The 27,553-nt window shown below is 46.8% G+C and overlaps 1 protein-coding gene across 2 annotated transcripts in view; it reads left to right on the top strand.

Annotated features, from left to right (window-relative positions):
* DNAJB5 (DnaJ heat shock protein family (Hsp40) member B5) overlaps positions 1 to 22,301 on the top strand; it is a 47,973-nt gene extending 25,672 nt beyond the window's left edge. For both annotated transcript variants that reach the window (XM_089656153.1, XM_089656152.1), the window contains 3 exons: positions 5,245 to 5,493; positions 8,205 to 8,806; positions 21,206 to 22,301. In XM_089656153.1, coding sequence (XP_089512279.1) covers positions 5,283 to 5,493; positions 8,205 to 8,806; positions 21,206 to 21,439 — 1,047 coding nt within the window. In that variant the 5' untranslated portion in view covers positions 5,245 to 5,282 and the 3' untranslated portion in view covers positions 21,440 to 22,301. The remainder of the gene's footprint in view (positions 1 to 5,244; positions 5,494 to 8,204; positions 8,807 to 21,205) is intronic.
* Positions 22,302 to 27,553: the final 5,252 nt, after the last annotated feature.

The following is a 27,553-nucleotide window of genomic DNA, read 5'->3' as shown; positions in this document are numbered from 1 at the left end:
ATCACAGCTTGTAAACGCTTTTTGTAGCCAGCCAAGAGTCTTTCAATTCTTGTTTGAGGTATCTTTGCCCATTCTTCCTTACAAAAGTCTTCCAGTTCTTTGAGATTTCTGGGCTGTCTGTCACGCACGGCTCTTTTAAGGTCTATCCATAGATTTTCAATTATGTTGAGGTCAGGAGATTGTGAAGGCCATGGCAAAACCTTCAGTTTATGCCTCTTGATGTAATCCCCCGTGGATTTTGAGGTGTGTTTAGGATCATTATCCATTTGTAGAAGCCATCCTCTCTTTAACTTCAGCTTTTTCACAGATGGCATCAAGTTACCATCCAAAATTTGCTGAAATTTTATTGAATCCATTTTTCCTTCTACTCGTGAGATGTTCCCTGTGCCACTGGCTGCAACACAACCCCAAAGCATGATTGATCCAACCCCATGCTTAACAGTTGGACAGAGGTTCTTTTCATTAAATTCTGTGCCCCTTCTTCTCCAAACGTACCTTTGCTCATTCCGGCCAAAAAGTTCCATTTTAACCTCATCGGTCCACAGAACTTGTTTCCAAAATGCATCAGGCTTGTCTATATGTTCATTTGCAAAGTTCAAACGATGATTTTTGTGGTGAGGACGTAGAAGAGGTTTTCTTCTGATGACTCTTCCATGAAGACCATATTTGTACAAGTATCTCTTTATAGTGGAATAGTGTACCACAACTCCAGTGTCTGCCAGATCTGTCTGGAGGGATCGTGCAGTCAAACGTGGGTTTTGAATTGTTTTTCTCACAATCCTGCGAGCTGTTCTGTCTGATATTTTTCTTGGTCTTCCAGATCTTGCTTTAACTTCCACTGTTCCCGATGACTGCCATTTCTTAATTACATTCCGAACAGAGGATATTGACATCTGAAAACGCTTTGCTATCTTCTTATAGCCTTCTCCAGCTTTGTGAGCGTCAACTATTTTCAGTTTCAGTTTTCTAGACAACTGCTTAGAAGAACCCATGGTGCTGATTGTTGGGGCAAGGTCAGATGAGTCTGGGCATTTAAAACCTTTGAGATTGACATCACCTGGTCTTCCCAAACGATGATTGAGAACAATCCATGACACTGGCAGGTCTCAGCTTGGCAATGGGGGCAGTGCATGCTATAAATTCTGCAGGGTGCCCAAACTTTTGCAGACGCCATTTTTTTGTTTTCTGTTATTTTGAAAGTGTAAATGATGGAAATAAAATCTAACTTTTGTTGACATATTATAAGAATGTCTAATCTGTAATTTGATGCCTTTTGGAGATTTTTCCATTTTTCCTTGGCTTCTTTATGCACATTAATACAAATGTTTAGCTGGGGTGCCCAAACTTTCAATCCCCACTGTATATGGAAAGCGCTGCGTACATTGACAGCGCTATATAAGTACCTGAAATAAATAAATTACAACATCCAATAGGATGTCCCTAAGGTTTCCTAAATGGTATATCCTACATAAATGGCTTCTACGCAGAACTGCAAAATAACTCATTTTTGATTTGTATTTCCCTAGTGTAAGGTTATAAGTTCCCAAAGAAACATATGGATGTGTTTTCTGGAGCGTCGGGTCGCCCTACCAGTAGTATCATGATTATATAAAGCTATGAGCTCCGTCAGCAGAAGTCATTAAATGATCATCGCTAACTTAATACTTTCCAGAAATAGTCTGCAAGTGTCACATCAACAACCCGATATTAATACGAGACGTACAAAAGGTGAAATGACTTCTTCGACTCATCACCAAACCCTGCACGTCCGTAGATTTGTTTTTCTGATGAGCAATCGTGTCAGCGTTCACCGATGACGTCACTTCTAATGTGGATAAACCGCATAGCTTTCCAAAACAACTCCAAATTCCTGTAAATCACACTTATTAACCACTTGCCGTCCAGCCGCTGTACATACAGTGGGGATCGAAAGTTTGGGCACCCCAGCTAAAAATGTGTATTAATGTGCATAAAGAAGCCAAGGAAAGATGGAAAAATCTCCAAAAGGCATCAAATTACAGATTAGACATTCTTATAATATGTCAACAAAAGTTAGATTTTATTTCCATCATTTACACTTTCAAAATAACAGAAAACAAAAAAATGGCGTCTGCAAAAGTTTGGGCACCCTGCAGAGTTGGCAGTCGGTGGCAGTCCAGGGATGGGTTGCCGTTCATAAACGGTGCCCGCATTTTCAAGCTGTGCGTGCTCCCTGGGAGCACGCAGCACCGCGATCCGGTGCCCGCTGTGTCACCTACTGGAACACCGATCATCGTATGGGACCTCTGTGCGAGGTCTCGATCATTTGATCACTGATTGGCCAATCAGTGATCACATGCAGAGTAGTAAGCAAGATGTCACTTCTGACATCATTGCTTACGACATGTGAAATCTGTGAATGATCACAGAGATCACATGGTACAGGGCTATTCACAACAGCCTTGTACCATGTGACAAGCTGTAACCAATCACAACTCACACAGTTTTTCCCAATGGCTGCAAGAATGCAGCCAAAGAGGAGAGATGATTACTTTTACAGCCTTTATGGGTATAAAAACAATCAGTGTAAAAAAAAAAAAAAAAATCTTTAACACCCCCACAAGTAGTACAGTGTCACCATGGTGACCCTGTACTGCTAGGGTGACAGTATGTTAAAAAAAAAAACTATATAAAACAAAAAACCTAAATAATATAAAAATGTAAAAAAAAAAAATGTAAAAATAAATTTTTGGTTATAAACCAATTTGGATTTTTTTTTTTTTCTACTAAAAAGATAACTGAATAAATTTTGGCCAAGATTTAAGATGAAATATTATTTATTTGCAAAAGAAAAACACGTTTTTTTCAAAATTTTTGAACCATTTAATTTTTATAGCAAAAAAAAAATAAAAATCCCAGTGGTGAATAAATACCACCAAAATAAAGTTATATCGGTCTCAAAAAACTGCTAAAAAATTCCTATGGGTACAGTGTTGCATAACCGCGCAATTGTCTTTCAAAGTGTAATAGCGCTGAAAGCTGAAAATTGGCCTGGACTGGAAGGGGGTGAAAGCGTCCGGACTGGAAGGGGGTGAAAGCGTCCGGACTGGAAGGGGGTGAAAGCGTCCGGACTGGAAGGGGGGGGAAAGCGTCCGGACTGGAAGGGGGTGAAAGCGTCCGGACTGGAAGGGGGTGAAAGTGTCCGGACTGGAAGGGGGTGAAAGTGTCCGGACTGGAAGGGGGTGAAAGTGTCCGGACTGGAAGGGGGTGAAAGTGTCCGGACTGGAAGGGGGGGAAAGTGTCCGGACTGGAAGGGGGGGAAAGTTTCCGGACTGGAAGGGGGGGAAAGCGTCCGGACTGGAAGGGGGGGAAAGCGTCCGGACTGGAAGGGGGGGAAAGCGTCCGGACTGGAAGGGGGTGAAAGCGTCCGGACTGGAAGGGGGGGGAAAGCGTCCGGACTGGAAGGGGGTGAAAGCGTCCGGACTGGAAGGGGGTGAAAGCGTCCGGACTGGAAGGGGGGGGAAAGCGTCCGGACTGGAAGGGGGTGAAAGTGTCCGGACTGGAAGGGGGGGGAAAGCGTCCGGACTGGAAGGGGGTGAAAGTGTCCGGACTGGAAGGGGGGGAAAGTGTCCGGACTGGAAGGGGGGGGAAAGTGTCCGGACTGGAAGGGGGTGAAAGTGTCCGGACTGGAAGGGGGGGGAAAGTGTCCGGACTGGAAGGGGGTGAAAGTGTCCGGACTGGAAGGGGGGGAAAGTGTCCGGACTGGAAGGCGGGGGAAAGTGTCCGGACTGGAAGGGGGGGGGGAAAGTGTCCGGACTGGAAGTGGTTAAACATAATGTTGGATAGCCCAATGAGTTCTTCTTTTGATGGGAGAAATCAAGTTTCTGAACAGTACGTTGGCCCATCCAGCCCAGAAGTGTGGCATCTCATTACCTTGAAGAGTATGACAACCCCTGACTACCCTCTAATTACTTCCCAGAATATCCCTGGAATATCCCATGTATAGCTGGCATGCAGGAAATAATGGCTGTTTAATGTAAGGGAGTGTTACCAGTAATTGCAAATCGCAATTTAGAAATAAATACTTTTAGAAAAAAGTTGAGCAGTTTTCCTTTTCATGTTCGCTCCTCTTGTCTTTTTCTCCCCAACCTCTCTCTCTCTCTCCCTCTCTGTCACTCTTCCCTCTCTCTCCCTCCTCTGAATCCCTTTCCTTTTCTCATTTCTTAGGAAGGTCATAGTTGCTGTGGTTGCAAAGAGGTGAATTTTGAAACACATTAGACTGGTTCTCGTTGATAAGTGCTGGAACATTTTGTGTAGTGTGTGTAGAAGCCATTTATGGGCAGCTCAGTGGATAAATGGTTAGCACTTCCGCCTGGCAGTACTCAGGTCACTGGTTCAAATCCCAACCACGGCACCACCTGCCTGGAGTTTGCAAGTTCTTCCTGTGCCTGCGTGGGTTTCCTCCGGGTACTCCGGCTTCCTCCTACACTCCGGTTTCCTCCTACACTCCAAAGACATGCTGGTAGGTGAATTGGCTCCTGTCTAAATTGTCCCTAGTATGTGTATGTATGAATGTGAGTTAGGGACCTTAGATTGTACACCGCTTGAGGGTTAGGGACCTTAGATTGTACGCCCCTTGAGGGTTAGGGACTGATGTGAATATATTATATTTTTATAATATTTTCACTATATATATATTGCTATATTTTATGTATTTCAGGTACTTATATAGCGCCGTCAATTTACTCAGCGCTTTACATATATTTATTGTACATTCCCATCAGTCCCTAACCCTCAAGGGGCGTACAATCTAAGGTCCCTAACTCACATTCATATGCTAACGGCAATTTATAGAGGATCTAATTAACCTACCAGCATGTCTTTGGAGTGTAGGAGGAAACCGGAGTACCCGGAGGAAACCCACGCAGGCACAGGGAGAACATGCAAACTCCAGGCAGGTGGTGCCATGGTTGGGATTCGAACCAACGACCTGAGTACTGCCAGGTGGAAGTGCTAACCATTTAGCCACTGTGCTGCCCAGCTACTATATAAGTACCTGTAATAAATAAAATAAATATTCAGAAATAGGACAGACCTAGGTTTGCCTTTAGTCTTTTGCATTACACTTGTACACTTTTATATACTGTAGGTTTCAGATTTGAGATTCTTTTTGGGTGACGGAATTAACGAGCTTTGCCGTGTGCTGGGCCGCAGTGTTGGAAACATTTGACCGTTCCACCTAACATCCCTGTTTTATCTTTCCAGGGGCGAGGATTCTCGATCAGAAGCCTCAGACAGTGGACATGGGGAAAGATTATTACAAGATTCTGGGCATCCCTAACGGGGCCAACGAGGATGAGATCAAGAAGGCCTATCGCAAGATGGCCCTGAAATATCACCCCGACAAGAACAAGGACCCCAACGCCGAGGACAAGTTCAAGGAGATCGCAGAGGCCTACGACGTCCTCAGCGATCCCAAGAAGAGGGCGGTGTACGACCAGTACGGGGAGGAAGGTGAGGAATGCTGGGTATACTGGAGCACTTCCCATGCTGACCGCAGTGTTGGACAGCATATTAACAATGTATCACATTTCCTTTCTAAGTGCATGCCAGTTATCAGCAGTGGAAGGGCTGTGGAGTTCGGATGGACCGGGAAATAAAGAGGCGCATGGAGTATGCAGTCCATAGAGTCTTTATTGAACTCAATGGATGTAAAATCCATAAGCGGAGGGAGGGGTCAGCAGTCTGAATGCCAGGGCAAGCTGCGGTAGAGTGAAGCAAAAAGAAGAAGAAACACAGCGCCTCTGAGTATAGACTGTATAACAGCTTTAATAATTAAAAGGTAAGTTAGCAACTCACATCTTTAAAATGACAACCCGGCTCATATGGACCGATGTGCAGACCGCCTCATCGCCAGGTGGTAACCCGCAGTATGGATGTGTGCAGGCAGGACAGTGGGGAGCGCTGCACACGTCCATACTGCCACCTCGCGATGAGGCGGTCTGCACATCCGGTCCATATGAGCCTGGTTGTCATTTTAACCACTTCCTGTCCGGACACTTTTACCCCCCTTCCAGTCCGGACACTTTTACCCCCTTCCAGTCGGGACACTTTTACCCCCCCTTCCAGTCCGGACACTTTTACCCCCCTTCCAGTCCGGACACTTTTACCCCCCTTCCAGTCCGGACACTTTCACCCCCCTTCCAGTCCGGACACTTTCACCCCCCTTCCAGTCCGGACACTTTCACCCCCCTTCCAGTCCGGACACTTTCACCCCCCTTCCAGTCCGGACACTTTCACCCCCCTTTCCAGTCCGGACACTTTCACCCCCCTTCCAGTCCGGACACTTTCACCCCCCTTCCAGTCCGGACACTTTCACCCCCCTTCCAGTCCGGACACTTTCACCCCCTTCCAGTCCGGACACTTTTACCCCCCTTCCAGTCCGGACACTTTCACCCCCCTTCCAGTCCGGACACTTTCACCCCCTTCCAGTCCGGACACTTTTACCCCCCTTCCAGTCCGGACACTTTTACCCCCCTTCCAGTCCGGACACTTTTACCCCCCTTCCAGTCCGGACACTTTTACCCCCCTTCCAGTCCGGACACTTTTACCCCCTTCCAGTCCGGACACTTTTACCCCCTTCCAGTCCGGACACTTTTACCCCTTCCAGTCCGGACACTTTTACCCCCCTTCCAGTCCGGACACTTTTACCCCCTTCCAGTCCGGACACTTTCACCCCTTGACTGGAAGGGGGGTGAAAGTGTCCGGACTGGAAGGGGTTAAAGCGGTTATACAGTCTACACTCAGAGGCACTGTGTTCTTCTGTGGAGTTAGGATGGAACTGCAGCCAAAACTTTTTTAGTCTGTGGATAGGGAAGGGGGAGGTAATTTAAAGCCTCTATCGTGTTTTTTTATCGTTGTATTGTTGGAGAGATTTTCTCTTACTTGGGCAAAGCAAAGGTCTGGTGCAGCAAAAACAAAATAGCCTCCCCCACTTCTGTGCACCAACCTCCCACCACCTCGTGGAATCACAACAGGTGTTTTCTACTATATTTACACACACACACAATATATATATATAAATTATATTCGCCATGTCCCTTTCTCATTTTTTTTAAGGTGAAGTTTGTAACATCCATTACTTCTTGGTGTGATCCACAGTCCTGTGATCTTCCTCTCCTCCGGTTCCAGTTGCGACACTAACGCTGCTTGCTCTGCATGCTGGTCTCGGATGGGTCCCGTCACTGACACCAGTATGCTTTAACTGTAAGCAGAGTCACTGGTCGGATTCTCCACCCACATTGTAGTGCTGAAGAGCAAAAGACTGGGTCGGCGGTTCCTGCTGGGCCATGGATTACAACATTGGTGGACACAAACACTTTTACAAAACAAGCAAGACATTGAGAGAGTAGAATGCTCATTAAGTCTAGGGGTACAGGAATAATACTTACCTCATTCCTCACTCCAGCATGCTTTCTCCATTCTATGTGACGGGTCTCCTGAAGCCTGGAATGTTAAGATGCTCCGGTTGGTGACCGCATGCCAAGTACAATACCATCCAATCCTGCATTGTACATAGGGACAGCGAGGGCCGGCCCATAACCCTGAGCATGAAAGAGAAATACGAGAGCGCCATAAGCCTGCCAGGGTGAAGAAAAAGGTAAGTATCACACCCCATTCCTCTACCACAAGACTTAATAAACATTTCATTCTTGCAGTGTGGGGAGATAGGACCCATTACAAAAGGTAGATTTTTCTACAATCTCCTTTAAAGTGTATCCTAAGCCAAATTTTTTTTTTTTTCCACCTAGGATAGAGTAGAGAATGGTTAAAACCCCTATCCAGTGTTCCCACTGGGGAGATTTTCTTTCACTTCTTTTCCAAAAATGAAAGTAAATCTCTGTAAGAGCAAGGGGACATCTTTCTCTGAAATATTGGTCACCAGACGTGTCTCCAATGGAACATTTCACTGTTCCTCCTGTTCTGGTGACAACTGTTTTGGCGAAGGTTCATGTTCAGTAACCTAGTAGTGGGATTGTGCTGGATGTGCACCAAAATATTACGGTGGTGGTTAAAGTGTCTGAAATGAAAATCTACTTGTGCTTTTTTTTTTTTTTTTTTTTCAGCATGGACCAACCTTTTAGGAATATGAAGATGCCATTTTGTTCTTCCGTAAATCCATTCCTTCATTTTTTTTAACCCCATTTCATCTTTCATTTCTCTAGGTCTAAAAACTGGGGGTGGCTCATCAGGTAACACAGGCAGCTCCTTCCATTACACTTTCCACGGTGACCCCCACGCAACCTTCGCCTCTTTCTTTGGAGGCTCAAATCCCTTTGACATCTTCTTCGGTTCAAATCGCACCCGCATGGCCAATGGCTTTGACCACGAAGACATGGACATCGACGACGATAACGACGACCCCTTCAGCGGCTTCAGCCACTTCGGCTTCAACGGCGTGAACGGTTTCCACCGGCGGCACCAGGACCAGATACACAACCGCCGGAAAGTGCAGGACCCTCCCGTGATTCACGAGCTGAAAGTGTCCTTGGAGGAGATTTATCACGGCTGTACAAAACGGATGAAGATCACGCGGCGGCGGCTGAACCCCGATGGCCGCACTGTAAGATCGGAGGACAAGATTCTCAACGTGGTCATCAAGAAAGGGTGGAAGGAGGGCACCAAGATCACTTTCCCGAAAGAGGGCGACGCCACGTCAGAAAACATCCCCGCAGACATTGTGTTCCTACTGAAGGACAAACCTCATGCACATTTCAAGAGAGACGGGTCAAACATCGTGTACACTGCCAAGATCACACTGAAAGAGGTACGAAATCCCAGGATGATGGAGATTCCTATTACAGGAGGTACATGTGTCAATAATAGCAGCCACACAGTGTCTTCCCTCTATACTGCACTGGCAGGATGAATGAGGGAACTTGTTTGGCTGTTACTCTTGACACTTTTTTTAAATGTGGTCCAATTTATTTTCATGTCTCCTCCAAGATGCTTATATGGCTAAAGCTGGCCGTAAATGGATCGAAATTTGGCTGGTTCAGCGGGCAATGGCCGAGATTAGATCATTTTACATTTTTTTTACTGGACATGTTTTACAGCAAAAAGTCCAAAAGAAGCCTGGAAAGCATTGCACCAGCGATTGGTAGATTGCTGATGCCATGCAGGTCTCCTGCAGACCTGTCCGAATATCTGCTTGCCGTATGGGATGCACAGGGATGTATGGGGGGAGTACGGGGAATGTATGGGGGGAGTACGGGGAATGTATGAGGGGAGTACGGGGAATGTATGGGATGTACGGGGAGTACAGGAATGTATGGGGTGTACGGAGAGTACAGGGATGTATGGGGTGTACGGGGAGTACAGGGATGTATGGGGTGTACGGGGAGTACAGGAATGTATGGGGTGTACGGGGAGTACAGGAATGTATGGGGTGTACGGGGAGTACAGGAATGTATGGGGTGTACGGGGAGTACAGGAATGTATGGGGTGTACGGGGAGTACAGGAATGTATGGGGAGTACGGGGGATGTATGGGGAGTACGGGGGATGTATGGGGTGTACGGGGAGAACGGGGGATGTATGGGGTGTACGGGGAGAACGGGGGATGTATGGGTTGTACGAGGTGTACGGGGAATGTATGGGGAGTACGAGGTGTACGGGGAATGTATGGGGTGTATGGGGAGTACGGGGAATGTATGGGGAGTACGGGGAATGTATGGGGAGTACGAGGTGTACAGGATGTATGGGATGTACAGGATGTATGGGATGTACAGTCAAGCAGATATTTGGACATGAAGCTTCAGTGAACCACCATAGAGCTCCACAGGGCCATGATAGTTCATTGAAGACTACAAGCCCACAGCCACTAAGGCAGTTTGGACTTGCAGTTCATTCATTCACAGAAGTCCGTGAGTTGATGACGTAGATGTTTCATATTTGAAAGATACTATGGAGAAACTTCTCCCCGCACTGTCAGAGGGGGGGGGGGACGGCGGGCGTGGCTGCAGTTATGGGAACATGTTACATGTTCCATTCTAAAAATAGGTGGAACATATAACATGTTCCCAAAGGGAAACTTATCGCAGAGCTGGGTAAATCTCAGAACTGGACAGACAGAAATACAAAACAGTTCTCGTGTGTGTATATGTGTGTGTATATATATATATATATATAATCTGTGCATTTAGCAGATTACCTGGCGTTCAGCTTGAATATTCAGATTCTCGCATAGGCGCGGTTGTGACTGGCAGCGCTGATCTAGATGAGGAATTCTGGCCACATTATAACACTGATAAGGAGCACACGTGGGCTCAGCACATGTCTTGATATTCTTTGGAGTCTGAACATCCCTGTCTCAGGCGTGTGCATGTGACAGCTGTCATACATGGCAGCTGGCAGCATTGAGATCCATTGTGATCACTGATAGTTTCCTTGGGTGGAGACTGACTAATGATTCACAGTGCAAAGATCTGCCATCACTGAATATATTGGGAGATGATGTCATGGTTCACTGTGTAACAACAGGGCCACGGATGGCATTTAATCCGGTGTCTGAGGATTCCATTGGATAGATCAGGCTGAGAAGGTACAAATCTGGGGAGCAAAAGTTGAGAAGAAGCTGAAAGTCCCTGTTTTAGTTCGTACACAAATCGCTCTGTAGTACTGAGGAAAAGCGCTCTGAATTATGTCACTGCTTGCTGTAACGGGCAGACAAGGGAGTCTCGGACTCCAAGTCTGACCTGCCCTCTTGAAATACATTGACTGATTGACAGATTGATTCGCTATATCCGCTCTCCCCGGACCCCGCATTCGCTATATCCGCTCTCCCCGGACCCCGCATTCACTATATCCGCTCTCCCCGGACCCCGCATTCACTATATCCGCTCTCCCCGAACCCCGCATTCACTATATCCGCTCTCCCCGGACCCCGCATTCACTATATCCGCTCTCCCCGGACCCCGCATTCACTATATCCAGTCTCCCCGGACCCCGCATTCACTATATCCGCTCTCCCCGGACCCCGCATTCACTATATCCGCTCCCCACAGACCCCGCATTCACTATATCCGCTCTCCCCGGACCCCGCATTCACTATATCCGCTCTCCCCGGACCCCGCATTCACTATATCCGCTCTCCCCGGACCCCGCATTCACTATATCCGCTCTCCCCGGACCCCGCATTCACTATATCCGCTCTCCCCGGACCCCGCATTCACTATATCCGCTCTCCCCGGACCCCGCATTCACTATATCTGGTCTCTCACAGTACACACAACATGGAAATGCAATTATTTTAGTAAATATAAACTGCTAAATACCTTTTCTCATTAGCAGTATATTGCAGTCTTGTGACTCTTATCAGCGTCTGGCTGAGCACTGGTTAATCTTGTAGGAGAAGTTTTCATTCTCTGACTGTCCTATGAGGCTGCATGACCCCGACCCCTTGTCCGGACAGTGCTGATTGGCCCTGTGCTGATCACATTCACCCTCAAAAAAAAAAAAAAACCTCTAGTAACACACACCCAACTGAGCATGTGCAGAGTGACTCCTAGAGCTCTGTAATATCAACAGATGGATTAGGGGCTGTGGAAGAAGGGGAGGATCAGGGAAGACAGGATCAAACAGCCTTTTTACACAATGCAGAGGATTAACCCCTTCGGTTGAACAATGAGTACAATCAGCATGCGTTACTGCATCTACAGACTGATTTTTGCTGTTGTGAGTTTAGTAACGCCAATTGAACAAAGAAAAGTTAGAAGCCGATTGCCTACCATGCAGAGCTGCACTAGATTCTGAGTGCCCCAGTAAATCTCACCCCAGTATGGGCATATACAGAAAGCTGTTTGATCCCGTCTTCCCTGATCCTCCCCTTCTTCCCTAGCCCCCAATCCATTGATGGGCAGTTTTATATGGCTACAATACATGACCCCAATCCAGCCCACGTGAACACCCATGCCATGGTGGGAATTGTAGGTTTTCCAAGCAGCACCGCCCACTGCGCAGATGTGACGTATCTGCTCAATGGATACCTGACCATATACACGTGATCGACACCTTGCTGCACTGTGATGGGAGTGGCTTTGGGTGGGGGGCCCATGGAACACAGCCCCCTGTCTCGGCTCCCCATATCTCTATTATGTGTAAGTCACCCTGTGCCTGTTAGGGGTACAGGGTGGAACGTTCTAATATTGGGGGGGGGGGGTGTTCATGGTTCACTGCCATGCAGCTGCATCCCATTGTTCTATTGTGTGTCTTGCTTGGGAGCAAACTATTATGGGATGTAGGTGTTTGTGTATTATCTACTGCCACCTGATGTATCCCATTGCTCTATTGTGTGTCTTGCTTGGGAGAAAACTATTATGGGATAGATATGTTTGTACTGGCTTGGTGGGAGGTGTTTCCGGCAGCCCTTCCCCCTGATGGGATGGCCTGTGATTGTTTCCTGTTACTGGGTGTATTGCCCCGCCCTGTGTTTATATCTTGTATCTGTGTTAAAATAAAGCAGTCCACTTCCTGTTTTAATACAAGTCTGGTGCTGTCTCGTCCTGTATGGTCAGCGGTGGGGTCCGTGGATCTGTGTTCGGACAGGGAAGCGGGAGTCTAACGGGAATACCCAAGTGCAGTCGGGGTTCCGTTACATTGGTGGCAGCGGTGGTGATTTTTAATTTTTTTTCCTCCTCTGTGATGACATTTCAATATAAAAGTTTATCAGCTTTCTGGAACTGATCAAACAAAGCGACTCGTAGCCTAGATTTCAGCTATAAGTAGCTGCGGGGTATTTTTCCGCCTCTTAGGGTCATGTCGCTGCAAATTTGCACGTCCAGTTCAGCCCATGTAGCGATCAGATATACGAGCCGACTATAAACAGTAAATTCAGAACTTTAACCGACCCCCCCCCCCCCTCCCATTCCCAGTGACCTTTTATCCTTTCCCACCTGGTGAATGCAGAACCTCCATGGCTGCTATTTAAAGTCCTGTGTGTATTTATACCCCGAGCTGCTGGGAAGGCAGGCGGAGGGGTGCGCGGTCCGCGCTGCTCCACGTTCTCTCCGAGAATCCACTCCTGGGATCTGGGAGATGCTGGCTTGGTCTATGGAGGACGAAGGTCGCAAGTGCTGAGCACCTAGTCCCAAGTCCCCGGTCCCACCTGCATGTTGGAAAACGCCATGATTGCCACGTGTGGTTTGTTCTGGTTTCCAGCAAACACACGCATCAACTAAAGCAGGCCCGTACATGAGTTGAATTCCAAACCATTTTTCGATCAAAAACATGGTTCGTTCTGTAACCCAATGGTGCTACCAATGATTTTGAAAATCGGTCGTTTTTTCACAAATTTTCCAGCATGCCCTATAAACGAAATGGGGAGGAACCACGAAAATTGGCTGGTGCCATTGCCCCACTAACAGAGCGAAAATCGTCCGATTATATTCTTGGGTCCGATTTTCTGAACGGAAAATCATTCGGAAATCAACCCATGTATGGCCGGCCTTACTTACATCCAACTAATGGAGACTCCTTCATTAGCGCTCGCTCACACTTGACTATTTCTAACTCTTGCCAAACGCCCCTATAGCATTTGACAGGCGTTTGTAAAGCGTTTTTAATGCTCTGCAAACGATCCAAAAACGCCCCATGCGCAGTTTTGCGGCGGTTGGCAGGCGTTTGCCAAGCGTTAAAACCGCACCACAAACGCCTATAATGAAGTTTAAATGGGATTAATGCTCCGCAAATGCAACCGCACTGCGGAGTGGCACCATAGACTTGAATGGGAGACTTCAACTCCTCCTGACTGGACCAGAGGCGTCTGTTTTGCCGCGACGCGACACTAACGCTTCCGTGTGAACAGCACTGTGTGCTGCCATGTGCAGAATTTTCAGAGGCGTTTGAGAAGTGTTAAAAACGCTTCCCAAACGCCTGTCTGACGCCTGCTGACAAAGCTAGTGTGAACGTAGCCTTAGAGGATTGTTCCCTGTGAACTGCTGCAACCAAGCATTCAGTAGATGGTGATAATTAGGGTTGAGTTTGGCTGGCCTTATGCAAGCCATAGATGGGTCGAAAACCTTCCAAAAACGAAAAATCGGTCGTTCAATCGGCTGACGTTACCACCATTGGTTTAAAAAAAAAAAAATCGGCTGATTTTCGTCCCGTCCACGGCCGGCAAATATAATAGTGGAGTGTCCCTGCAGAGAGCTCCGCTATTATATTTGACATTTAAAAGTATTGCAAAGTTGCAACATTGTATCTATTTGTATCCATTTCTGATACAGATGTTTCTATTCGGATACAAATAGATACAATGTTGCAACCGCAAGACTTTTAAATGTCAAATATGATAGCAGACTGAAATTCTTTTTTTCTTCTTTTTCTTCTTCTTCATATTCTATTTTTTTTTTTTGCTTCTTTTCCTGCTTCTTGCAGGTCACGGCTCATGCGCATTTTTTTTTTTTTTTATCGGTAAAAAGATCAGCCGATTTGCCCATCATTGCCGTGAAAATCAGCCGATCGACAAAATCGGCCATTTTTTTCCCCAACATAACTGATTAAAAAAAATGTGTCAATCACAAAAAACGACCGACCAATTCACCCACTAACGATCCGAAAATTGGCCGATTATTCTTTCGTCCGATTTACGACCCATCTATGGCATTGGCAGCACGTGTAAAACACCCGCCATCCATATAGTGAACTGTGTAAGAAAAGAAAAAAAAACAGGGTGTTTGGGTCCGAAGAAGGGAAAGCAGTTAAGGCAGAATAGTTTTCATTTTATAATAAATCATTTTTGATCCTATGTACATTGTAATTAAAAAAAAAACAAATGTATCTAGTTTTTTAATTAAGGTGCCTTACAAAAGCCAGTGATGGGACAGCTACGCCCGGGCACCTTGGGGAGGTATTAGGGAGGTGCTGATGTCACATCAAATGTTACTAGAACTACAATTTCCATCAAGTTTCTAGTGGTAATAAAAGGACCAGGAGTCTTTTAACCCGTCCGTCGAGGTATAGTGTCATAGTGGGCGGACCAGACTTTTCATGGCCTTTCAGTCAAGGTATGATGTCATGGTTGGCAGGACAGGGCAGGAGTTTTCTGCCCTGTCAGTCAAGTAATGACGTCACAGTAGGCTGGACAGAACAGGAGTCTCCTGGACTGTCAAAGTATGATGTCCTGGTGGGTGGGGCAGACCAGGTAACTCCTGGCCTGTCAATTAAGGTATGATCTCTTGGTAGATGGGATGTGTCAGGAGTCTCCTGGCCTGCCAGTCAAGGACTGATGTTATGGTAGGTGCGACAGACAAGGAGTTTCCTGGCCTGTCAGACAAGGACTGATGTTATGGTAGGGGAAACAGACCAGGAGTTTCCAGGCCTGGTAATCAAGGCTTGATGTCATGGTAGGTGGGACAGACTAGGAGTTTTCTGGCCTGTCAGCCAAGGCTTGATGTCATGGTAAACAGGACAGACAAGGAGTTTCCTGGCCTGTCAGACAAGGACTGATGTTATGGTAGGTGGGACAGACAAGGAGTTTTCTGGCCTGGTAATCAAGGCTTGAAGTTATGGTAGGTGGGACAGACTAGAAGTCTCCTAGCCTGTCAGTTAAGGTATGATGTCTTGGTAGATGGGTTGTGCCAGGAGTCTCCTGGCCTGTCAGTCAAGGTTTGATGTTATGGTAGGTGGGACAGACGAGGAGTCTCCTGGCCTGTCAGTCAAGGCGTGATGTCATGGTAGGTGGGACAGACTAGAAGTCTCCTGGCCTGTCAGTTAAGGTATGATGTCTTGGTGGATGGGATGTGCCAGGAGTCTTCTGGCCTGTCAGCCAAGGCTTGATGTTATAGTAAACAGGACAGACAAGGAGTCTCCTGGCCGGTCATTCAAGGTTTGATGTCATGGTAGGTGGGACAGACTAGGCGTCTCCTCAGTGAGGGGGGGGGGGGGCAGGAGAGACTGAAGACTGAGATACCCGGGTCTTCTCAGTACAGCCAGTTGTGAAAGACATATGTGACCATCGGTAAAAAATAGACTCCCCCAGCAGAGTTACAAGAATGGTGTCAGGGTGGGGCAGGCAACAGTGGCCTCCAATCATATAAACAGGAACACATGGGACCGGAGTTGCAGCATTACATTGCACAAGACGACCATGTGTGGGGGAGTTGTGAAAAACGTCATTTCTTTAAGCTGCTGAAAAGTTTCTGCTTCAAGTCCAGTAGATTTGGTCCATAAGGCGCAAGACAAAGCCACCCAGGATAGCAGACAATTGGCTGAACAGTTCCTCACGGTTTGCTCATTGATCCGACGTTTCCCATACTAACCTGTAAATGGATCTGTGGGATATGACAGCTGCGACTCATAACTAATGCAAGAACCAGGTTGTCAGTCCCCTCCTACTTTCACTCCTGGGGTAGTCACTGACCTGTGCCAAATACATGCAGGTGTTCCCATACTTTAACTGGAAGCTGCCCCCACCGTCTTCCCAGTGCTTACTTACCCCACCCGACAAAAGCCTCCCACAATGGTCTACAGCCTGACTGGTGCATGTCATCAAAGCCACGCACCAACAAAAATAAAACCTCTTTTTAGTACATACCTTACTTTAGACTCGGTGATGTCATCACTGGGTCTCTGTTCTTTTCTATGCATTCCTAAAACAAGGTAGGTATCTAGAAATGTAACATAAATAATAAATACACATTGCCCAGGGGTAGGGGAGGGGACCTGGGCGAAATAATACATTTCATACCTGGAGTTCTGCTTTAGGGACTCCCTTAAGGGTTAGGGACACTTTGAACCCTGCAAGGTTACACGCTTTGAGTGGTATTTTCAATGCCATTTTATACAGTAGTTTGGAGAAGGCAACGAGGGGAAGGGATCATGTAGCCCGTAATGTCTGTGTTAGCGAGACCCCACTGCTGGAGTCCTCAGGAATCCAGGGGGATTCGGCCCACCAGGTTCCACCTGTAAGGGAAATGTCACTTTTTGGATGGCCTGGCCCTCGTTCGCAATCACAAGTGCTGGCTTTCTCCAAGCTAGAGCAGATCTATAGTGTCAGAGTACTCCATCAGCTACCGAGGAACTACAAGTCCCAGGCTGTGGCTGGCAGAAAGCCCAGCAGTTCCCCAGAACTGGAGAGAAGCAGAATGCCGCAGCTCAGCGACTCGCTCTGCTCCATTAAAGGTGATGGCATTGGAGAGCGATTCTCCCACGGGAGACGGAGATGAACATTTTCTCTCTGTTGCCATATTTAGTACAGAACTCCTGTGCCAGGAATAGTCTGTCAGGCTCTGCGGGAGGCACATGAATCACAGAGAAGGAGAACATGCCCATTATATACAGCATTGTCCCTGAGGGCACCTGATACCTGCCAAGGACGGGTCACCCTTACCGTGTATCCCTAGGGGCACCCGTGTCCTCTGCCAGGATGTCTCCTGAGGTGCCAAGGACGGGTCACCCTTACCGTGTATCCCTAGGGGCCCCCGTGTCTTCTGCCAGGACTTCTCCTGAGGTGCCAAGGACAGGTTACCTGTATATTACGGTGTATCCCTAGGGGCACCCAATGTCCTCTGCCAGGACTTCTTCTGAGGTGCCAAGAACGGGTCACCTGTATATTACTGTGTATCCCTAGGGGCACCCAATATCCTCTGCCAGGACTTCTTCTGAGGTGTCAAGGATGGGCCACCTGTATATTACGGTGTATCCCTAGGGGCACCCAGTGTCCTCTGCCAGGACTTCTTCTGAGGTGCCAAGAATGGGTCACCTGTATATTACGGTGTATCCCTAGGGGCACCCAGTGTCCTCTGCCAGGACTTCTTCTGAGGTGCCAAGGACAGGTCACCTGTATATTACGGCGTATCCCTAGGGGTACCTGATGTCTTCTGCTAGGACTTCTTCTGATGTGCCAAGGATAGGTCACCTGCGTAAAACGGCCTAACCCTGGGGGCACCCTGGTCCTCTACCAGGACTTATTCCAATGTGCCAAGGAGAGGTTACCTGTAGAACACTGTGTACCCCTAGGAGTATCTGGTGTCCTCTGCCAGGACTTGTTCTGATGTGCCAAGGACAGGTCACCTGTTGGTGACCCCTCTAGTGATAACTAAAGATCTATATAGAGGAATCAGGACCTCCTTCCTCCTGCCGGTGACCCCTCTAGTGATATAAAGATCTATATAGAGGAATTGGGACCTCCTTCCTCCTGCGGGTGACCCCTCTAGTGATATAAAGATCTATATAGAGGAATCAGGACCTCCTTCCTCCTGGTGACCCCTCTAGTGATACAGAGATCTATATAGAGGAATCAGGACCTCCTTCCTCCTGGTGACCCCTCTAGTGATGTAAAGATCTATATAGAGGAATCAGGACCTCCTTCCTCCTGCCGGTGACCCCTCTAGTGATATAAAGATCTATATAGAGGAATCGGGACCTCCTTCCTCCTCCTGGTGATCCCCCTAGTGATAGGATCTATATAGAGGAATCAGGACCTCCTTCCTCCTGCCGGTGACCCCTCTAGTGATAGATCTATATAGAGGAATCAGGACCTCCTTCCTCCTCCTGGTGACCCCTCTAGTGATAGATCTATATAGAGGAATCGGGACCTCCTTCCTCCTGCTGGTGATCCCCCTAGTGATATAAAGATCTATATAGAGGAATCAGGACCTCCTTCCTCCTGCCGGTGACCCCTCTAGTGATACAGAGATCTATATAGAGGAATCGGGACCTCCTTCCTCCTGCCGGTGACCCCTCTAGTGATATAAAGATCTATATAGAGGAATCAGGACCTCCTTCCTCCTGCCGGTGATCCCCCTAGTGATGCACCCCACAATTGTATTCACATTCTGCACTGTTTGGCTACACGGTTTACAAACATCTGACACAAGTACTACTAAGTGTAGTTCTGGCCACCATTGTAACCCCCAATATTGCATTCTCTCAGAGGATCCGATTCTATTCGAAGTACACTATTTTTGCACACACACAAATGTCCACATTTTTTTTCCAAATCTCATTCCTGACATGTTATTGCACAGCCGGCCAGCAATGGGTCCCCTCTTTTGTAAGGAGGACCATAACAGCTGAATGGTTTGCTGTGGTTACAGTTTTCTGACAAGGACTTTCATAGCTGCTTAACCCCTTCCCTACTGGGCGCTATTACCCCCTTCCTGCCCAGGCCAATTTTCAGCTTTCAGCGCTGTCGCATTTTGAATGACAATTGCACGGTCATGGAATATTATACCCATATGACATTTTTATAATTTTTTTTAACACAAATAGAGATTTCTTTTGGTGGTCGTTAATCGCTGCTGGGGGTTTTATTTTTTTGCACTATAAACAAAAAAAAGAGCAAAAAATTTGAAGAGAAAAAAAAAAGTTTTTCTTTGTTCCTATCAAAGTTTTGCAAACAGGTAATTCCTTCGCTGATGTGCGTTGATTAGGTAACCCTGATGGGCACTGATAGGCTGCACTGATGAGGTGGCACTGATATGCAATGATGGGTACTGATAGGCGGCACTGATATGCAATCATGGGCACTGATGAGGTGGCACTGATATGCAATGATGGGTACTGATAGATGTCACCGATATGCAATGATGGGCACTGATAGGCGGCACTAATATGCAATGATGGGTACTGATAGGCGGCACTGATATGCAATCATGGGCACTGATGAGGTGGCACTGATGGGCACTGATAGGCAGCACTGATGAGGTGGCACTGATATGCAATGATGGGTACTGATAGGTGGCACTGATATGCAATGATGGGCACTGATAGGCGGCACTGATATGCAATCATGGGCACTGATGAGGTGGCACTGATGGGCACTGATAGGCAGCACTGATAAGGTGGCACTGATATGCAATGATGGGTACTGATAGGTGGCACTGATATGCAATGATGGGCACTGATAGGTGGCACTGATATGCAGCACTGATGAGGTGGCACTGATATGCAATGATGGGTACTGATAGGCGGGACTGATATGCAATGATGGGCACTGATGAGGTGGCACTGATGAGGTGGCACTGATATGCAATGATGGGTACTGATAGGCGGGACTGATATGCAATGATGGGCACTGATGAGGTGGCACTGATATGCAGCACTGATATGCAATGATGGGTACTGATAGGCGGGACTGATATGCAATGATGGGTACTGATAGGCGGGACTGATATGCAATGATGGGCACTGATAGGCAGCAGTGATGAGGTGGCACTGATAAGCAGCACTGATGGGTGACAGTGACTGGCAGCACTGTGACAGCATGAGGAAAGTGCTGCCAATAACTGGCAACTGTATCTACTCAGTGATCTGCTGTGTCATTGGGCACAGCTGATCACGTGGTAAAAGGACGCTGTGATTGGCCTTTTACCTCATCACGTGATCAGCTGTGTCCGTAGGACACAGTGATCACGGAGATCGCCGGGTGCACGGCGGTGGGGGGGCGCACGGGAGGGTACGTTCATGGAGGATGTCATATGACGCCCTCCCAGAACTAGAGAACCGCGCTGTGGCCGTCATTCGGCTATAGCGCGGTTGGCAAGAGGTTTAAATACTTCCTGTTCTCAGGTGACAATGCTGATCCTCCATAGATACAGTACAGTCAGTGAGCGTTGTCACCCTAGGACAGGAAGTGCGTTACCAGCAGGATCTCCAGGTGAAAATAAAAGGGGAAAAAATGTATGAAAAAAAAACCAAATGCATCAACCGCACTCAAGGACCGGTAAGCTGCAATATGTTCCATCTTTGTTCTTGTGAATCAATACACTTGGTTGTAAGGCTTCCCCTTAATGTCTTCCTTCTCTTCTGTTACTGCTGTGAGCTGCCCTATCCATGATCTACTGCAATTACCATAACATTGAAATCTACCTTTTTTGTGTGTGTTTTGGATAGAGTCGGGAATGGTTAGAACCCCTGTCTGGTTTTTCAGGGACCTCTGTCCCCTTTTAGAGAGATTTCCTCAATGGGGACAGCAATAAAAACCAAACAGAGGGTGTAGAGCGTCTCCACAAACCCACAGCAGCCAACTAGACTCTAATGGCTGCAGTATTTTGCATTTATTGCTATGCTCCCAATAGCCAGATGTCCGCCATCATGTACCAACCTGTCCTAGGATTGGCTGCTGGGACATTGCCACCATGTTTGTTCATCTCTGCTTTTTATATTCGGACATTGACTGTGATGCATTGGTGTGACACCACGTTTTCTTTCTCTTCTCTCCTCAGGCTCTTTGTGGCTGCACCGTCAACATTCCCACCATCGATGGACGGGTCATCCCGCTGCCTTGCAGCGACGTCATCAAGCCCGCCACAGTGAAGCGCCTGCGGGGTGAAGGACTACCGTTTCCGAAAGTCCCCAACCAGCGGGGCGATTTAATAGTCGAGTTTCAGGTGCGCTTCCCAGACAGAATACCCCAACCCACCCGGGAACTGCTCAAACAACACCTGCCCTGCTCCTAGTACTGTAAGCGAAGATGGGGAGGGGGTCGACGAGAGACCCCCCCCCCCCTCCCATGCAATACACCAGACACAACGCCGATAAACCCTGCAGGGTCCCGGGACAATCATCACCAAAACACATCCTATGCACAAGAAAAAGATGAGACACTTTATTAAGTTTGTATTTTACAAAAAGAACTTTAGATCTCGCGTCACGCTTCCGCGTGCACAGCTCCAGATCACTCCGACGCAATGGTGCCACTATGGGAACGCGCTACCTCTATCCCGCCATTGTGCGATAAACACCCTGCTGGCAGTGTAAAGGGTTAAAAAGGACTACTTAGATAACCTATTATTATTATTATTATTAAAGGGCCAGTGCACCCAAATTTCACGTACTGTAAGCTTTTTGTATCGCTCTGGGTCTCCAGGGTCAAAGATCTTCCCTCTGTTCTCTGCTCTACCTCCTCTACATGGCACTCACCCCCTGCTAATATCAAAGACATTCAGCTCAGTAAGACCCCCATGTGACAAGTGAGGGGAGCCGAGAGCAAATATCACCCAGGGAGTCCCTGAGAGGTACAAGAAGCCAGGAGATTGTTGGGATGCTCCCCAGCATCCCGACTGCAGCCGAGACCCGTTTTGGATGGACTGACCCTTTTAAAGTGTAGACTTTTATCAGCTGGTATGTGTGTATATATTTCTGCTTCAGAAAGTGATTTTATCAGTATTTTTAAATATTAGAGGACAGAGGAATGACTTTTCGAAAAAAAAAAAAAACATTTTTTAAGCAAATTGAAGGTTTGTAAATATAATTTAAACTGACCTGTGAATTTTGACATTTCTACACACTGAGCTGAAATAAAATCATTTGTGGATTTTCTATGGCGTTGTTATATATATTATTATGTCTTGCATGACTGCTGTCCCATGTTTAACTCCTGGGTGCCGGCGCCTCCCGGCCCTTTAACCACTTGCCATCCGGCCACTGTATATAAACGGCCGGACGGTGGCAGTGCAGGGGCAGGTTGCCGTTCATAAACAGCGCTCGCCTTTTTGGACTGTGCACGCTCCCTGGGAGCACGCAGCACCGCGATCCGGTGCCCGCTGTGTCCTCGGGACACAGTGGAACACCGATCGTCATACAGGACCTCTGTGTGAGGTCCCGATCATATGATCACCGATTGGCCAATCAGTGATCACATGAATAGTAGTAAGCAAGATGTCACTTCTGATATCATTGCTTACTACGTGTGAAATCTGTGAATGATCACAGAGGTCACATGGTACAAGGCCAATCACAACAGCCTTGTACCATGTGACAAGCTGTGACCAATCACAGCTCACACAGTATTTCTCAATGGCTGCAGGAATGCAGCCAGAGAGAAGGAGAAATTATTGCTTTTACAGCCTTTATGGGTATAAAAGCAATCAGTGTAAAAAAAAAAAAAAAAATCATCAGCCCCCACAAGTAGTACAGTGTCACCATGGTGACACTGTACTGCTAGGGTGACAGTATGTAAAAAAAAAAAAAAAAACCCTTAATATAAAAAAAAAGAAAAAATGTAAAACATTTTTTTAAAATTAGAATTTTTGGTTATAAACTAATTTGGGTTATTTTTTTTACTAAAAAGATAATTGAATACATTTTGACCGCGCAATTGTCATTTAAAGTGTGATAGCGCTGAAAGCTGAAAATTGGCCTGGGCAGGAAGGGGGGGAAAGCGTCCGGACTGGAAGGGGGGGAAAGCGTCCGGACTGGAAGGGGGGGAAAGCGTCCGGACTGGAAGGGGGGGAAAGCGTCCGGACTGGAAGGGGGGGAAAGCGTCCGGACTGGCAGTGGTGAAGGGTTTCAGAAGCCAGGAGGCGAGGCAGGGTTTAGGGTCATGTGACCACCGTGACACGCCGTCACATGATCGGGAAAGGTCCCGATCGAAAGAGGAGATTGGGACTTTTCCGTGAGTACTGGACATGTGTGCTGGGAGCGCGCAGGGTGCACGCTCTCAGCACATATATATATATTTTTTTTAAACAGAATGCAAATGTGCGGCTGCTCGCCGTCTAGGCCCAGACACCGGGAGGCCGCACATTTGCGTTCCGCCGGCGCCAAGAGGTTAATATGTAAAGACCTATATGGCTGAGTCAAGACCTCCTTTCTCCATCAGGTGATCCCTCTAGTGATAATTAGATGCTTTCAACAATATACATTTTAAATTGTTTATTTTTAGCAATTTACAAAATGCAAATTGAGTGAACAGAAGAAAAATCTAAATCAAATCAATATTTGGTGTGACCATCTTTTGGATCCAAAACGGCATCAGTTCTTCTCGGGACACTTGACACAGTTTTTTGAAGGAACTCGGGAGGTAGGTTGTTCCAAACATCTTCAAAAACTAACCCCAGATCTTCTGTGGATGTAGGCTGCCTCAAATCCATCTGTTATCACTAGAGGGATCACCAGTAGGTAGGAGGTCCCGATTCCTTTATATACAATAATGTGCAAAAGTTTTAGGCATGTGTGAAAAAATGGCGTAAATTATTATAATTATACAGGATTTATGGCGCCAACAGTTTGCTCAGCGCTTTACAATATAACGGGAGACAATACAGCAACAATACAGTTCAATACAAGAGGGATAGGAGGGCCCTGATCCATGGAGCTTACAATCTAGGAGAAGAATTCTTTCAGAAATAGAAGTGTTCATAGTTTATTTTTATGAAATAAGAGGAATCCAAATCAAATCAATATTTGGTGTGACCACCCTTTGGCTCCAAAACGGCATCAATTCTTCTCGGGACACTTGCACACAGTTTTTGAAGGAACTCGGTAGGTAGGTTGTTCCAAACATCTTGGAGAACTAACCGCAGATCTTCTGTGGATGTCGGCTGCCTCAAATCCTTCTGTCTCTTCGTGTAATCCCGGACAGGTTTGATGATGGTGAGATCAGGGCTCTGTGGGGGCCAACCCATCACTTCCAGGACTCCTTGTTCTACTGTACTCTGAAGATAGTTCTTAATGACATTGGCTGTATGTTTGAGGTCATTGTCCTGCTGCATAATAAATTTGGGGCCAATCACATACCTCCCTGATGGTGTCATTTTGGAGAAGTATCTGCCTGTATTTTTCAGCATTGAGGATACCATTGAATGTTGAGGCCCATAGACACCAAGGCCAAGGAAACTTCATGCAGCAGATGAGACAACTCAGGCTAACTTCCCTTCAACACCGGAAGATGTCCAGCAGTGCCATCAGCACAGAACTGGCAGAAAGCAGTGGTACCCAGATATGCCCATCTACTGTCCGGGGAAGTCTAGCCAGAAATGGTCTCCATGGAAGAACTGTGGCCAAAAAGTCATACCTCCACCATGGAAACAAGGCTAAATGACTCAGCTATGCATGAAAACACGGGAACCGGGGTACATAAAATTGGCAGCCTGATAACTCAAAATGTGAAATATTTGGCTGTAGTAGAAGGCAGTTTGTTTGCTGATGGGCTGAAGAGCGGTACAATAATGAGTGCCTGCAGACAACATGAAGCATGGTGGAGGTTCCTTGAAAATTTGGGGCTGCATTTCTGCCAATGGAGGTGGAGATTTTGCATAATCAGTGGTGTCCTCAATGCTAAGAAATACAGGCAGATACTTGTCCACCATGCCATACCATCATGGAGGTGTGTGATTGGCCTCAAATGTATTCTGCAGCAGGTCAACGGTCCCAAACATACAGCCAATGTCATTACTATCTTCAGTATAAAGAAGAACAAGGAGTCCTGGAAGTGATGGTTTGGTCCCCACAGAGCCCTGATCTCAACATCATCAAGCCTTTCTGGGATTACATGAAAAGACAGAAGAATTTTAGGCAGCCTACATCCACAGAAGATCTGTACTTAGTTCTCCCAAGATGTTTGAAACAACAAACCTGCCGAGTTCCTTCAAAAACTGAAAAACTGCATGGGTACCTAGAAGAATTGATGCTGGTTTGAAGCCAAAGGATGGTCACACCAAATATTGATTTGATTTGGATTTCTCTTCTGTTCATTTACTTTCCATTTTGTTATTTCATAAAAAAAACTATGAACACTTCTATTTCTGAAAGAATTCTTAATTTACACCATTTTTTCACATGTGCCTAAAACTTTTGCACAGTATTCTATATAAAGGAATCAGGACTTCCTACCTACTGGTGATCCCTCTAGTAATAACTAAAGATCTATATAGGGGAATCAGGACCTCCTTCCTCCTGCCGGTGACCCCTCTGTGATAGGATCTATATAGGGGAATCAGGACCTCCTTCCTCCTGCCGGTGATCTCTCTAGTGATATAAAGATCTAGATCTATATAGAGGAATCGGGACCTCCTTCCTCCTGCCGGTGATCCCTCTAGTAATATAAAGATCTATATAGAGGAATCAGGACCTCCTCCCTCCTGCCGGTGATCCCTCTAGTGATATAAAGATCTATATAGAGGAATCAGGACCTCCTGCCGGTGACCTCACTAGTGATATAAAGATCTATATAGAGGAATCAGGACCTCCTTCCTCCTGCCGGTGACCCCTCTAGTGATATAAAGATCTATATAGAGGAATCAGGACCTCCTTCCTTCTGCCGGTGACCTCACTAGTGATATAAAGATCTATATAGAGGAATCAGGACCTCCTTCCTCCTGCCGGTGATCCCTCTAGTAATATAAAGATCTATATAGAGGAATCAGGACCTCCTTCCTCCTGCCGGTGACCCCTCTAGTGATATAAAGATCTATATAGAGGAATCGGGACCTCCTTCCTCCTGCCGGTGACCCCTCTAATGATATAAAGATCTATATAGAGGAATCAGGACCTCCTTCCTCCTGCCGGTGACCCCTCTAGTGATATAAAGATCTATATAGAGGAATCAGGACCTCCTTCCTCCTGCCGGTGACCCCTCTAGTGATATAAAGATCTATATAGGGGAATCAGGACCTCCTTCCTCCTGCCGGTGACATCTGTAGTGACAACTAAAGAGCCATATAGAGGAATCAGGATCTTCTTCCTTCTGCTGTGACATCTCTAGTGACAACTCAAGATCCATATAGAGGAAGCGGGGCCTCCTTCCTCCCTCTGGTGACATCTCTAGTGACAACTCAAGATCCATAAAGAGGCATCGGTGCCTCCTTCGTCCTGCTGTGGCATGTTTGTAGCAACAGGAAAATAAAATCTTTGCAAAGGTCTCTGCAAAAGAAGAAAGTGTAGTATATATTCTCCTTCCTGCTGCACCTACTGCTGTTTCCTTGAAAAGAAATTATCTAAAGTCCGCTCAGAAATAGAAACTTCCGGATTGTCGACCTGCTAGGCCCGTGCTGCCCTCAGTGATTCCTCCTACTTTCCTCCAGATCATTACTGTGTCTCATGAGGGACCATGAGATGACACTCCTGAAAGTGTTGCTTTCTCCACCAGTGTCAGGATAATTGGACCCTAATGGTGTGGACAGTAAGAGAACCGAGTCTACTCTCACTTCTTTTCCAGTGGGACCTTTCTGGATTTTTTGTTTTTACTGACCGGGTCATTTTAACAGTGTCTCTCACCCAGTGTTGCCCCTCCCTCCTGCTGTGAACTACTTCAGCAGCATAGGTAGTACGTGCTGCCCTTTTTGTGCCCCCCTCCAGCTGAAGCAACCAAGGTGGACGCTTCTTCTGCCTACCTCTTGGCCTAGCCCTGATCCCACCTTACCAGGTAATATGCCAGTAAGCACAAAACTAGCACACCTATAGATTCAATGAGCATTTAATGCAAAAGAAGATAGCATGTACGTTTCAGGGGGTCACATACCCTCCCTTGAGAAATGGATATGCAACCCCGAAACGTTGGATTAGAGCCCCCCTATTTCTTTCTAGTCTACTGCACCATTGGTAATTGTTTTGCACCACTTTGTGTGATACATTTTTGTATGAACCTATCCATGTGCACTTTAGTTCTTTGCTATGGCCATGTAATTTGCATGCATTAGCATTTACCCAACAATGACTGCTAATGCATACAAATCACATGGCCATAGCAAAGAACCAAACTGGTGCAAAACAATTACCAATGGTGCAGTAGCCCAGAAAGAAATGGGGTGCTCTAACCCAAGGCTTTGGGGTCGCATACCCATTTCTCAAGG

This window comes from Staurois parvus, unplaced genomic scaffold, assembly GCF_062004578.1.
Source record: "Staurois parvus isolate SC_StPar_1 unplaced genomic scaffold, SC_StPar_1.0 ptg000892l, whole genome shotgun sequence".
NCBI lineage: Eukaryota > Metazoa > Chordata > Amphibia > Anura > Ranidae > Staurois > Staurois parvus.
Note: the sequence above shows the minus strand (reverse complement) of the source record. Positions and strands in the feature narration are given on the sequence as shown.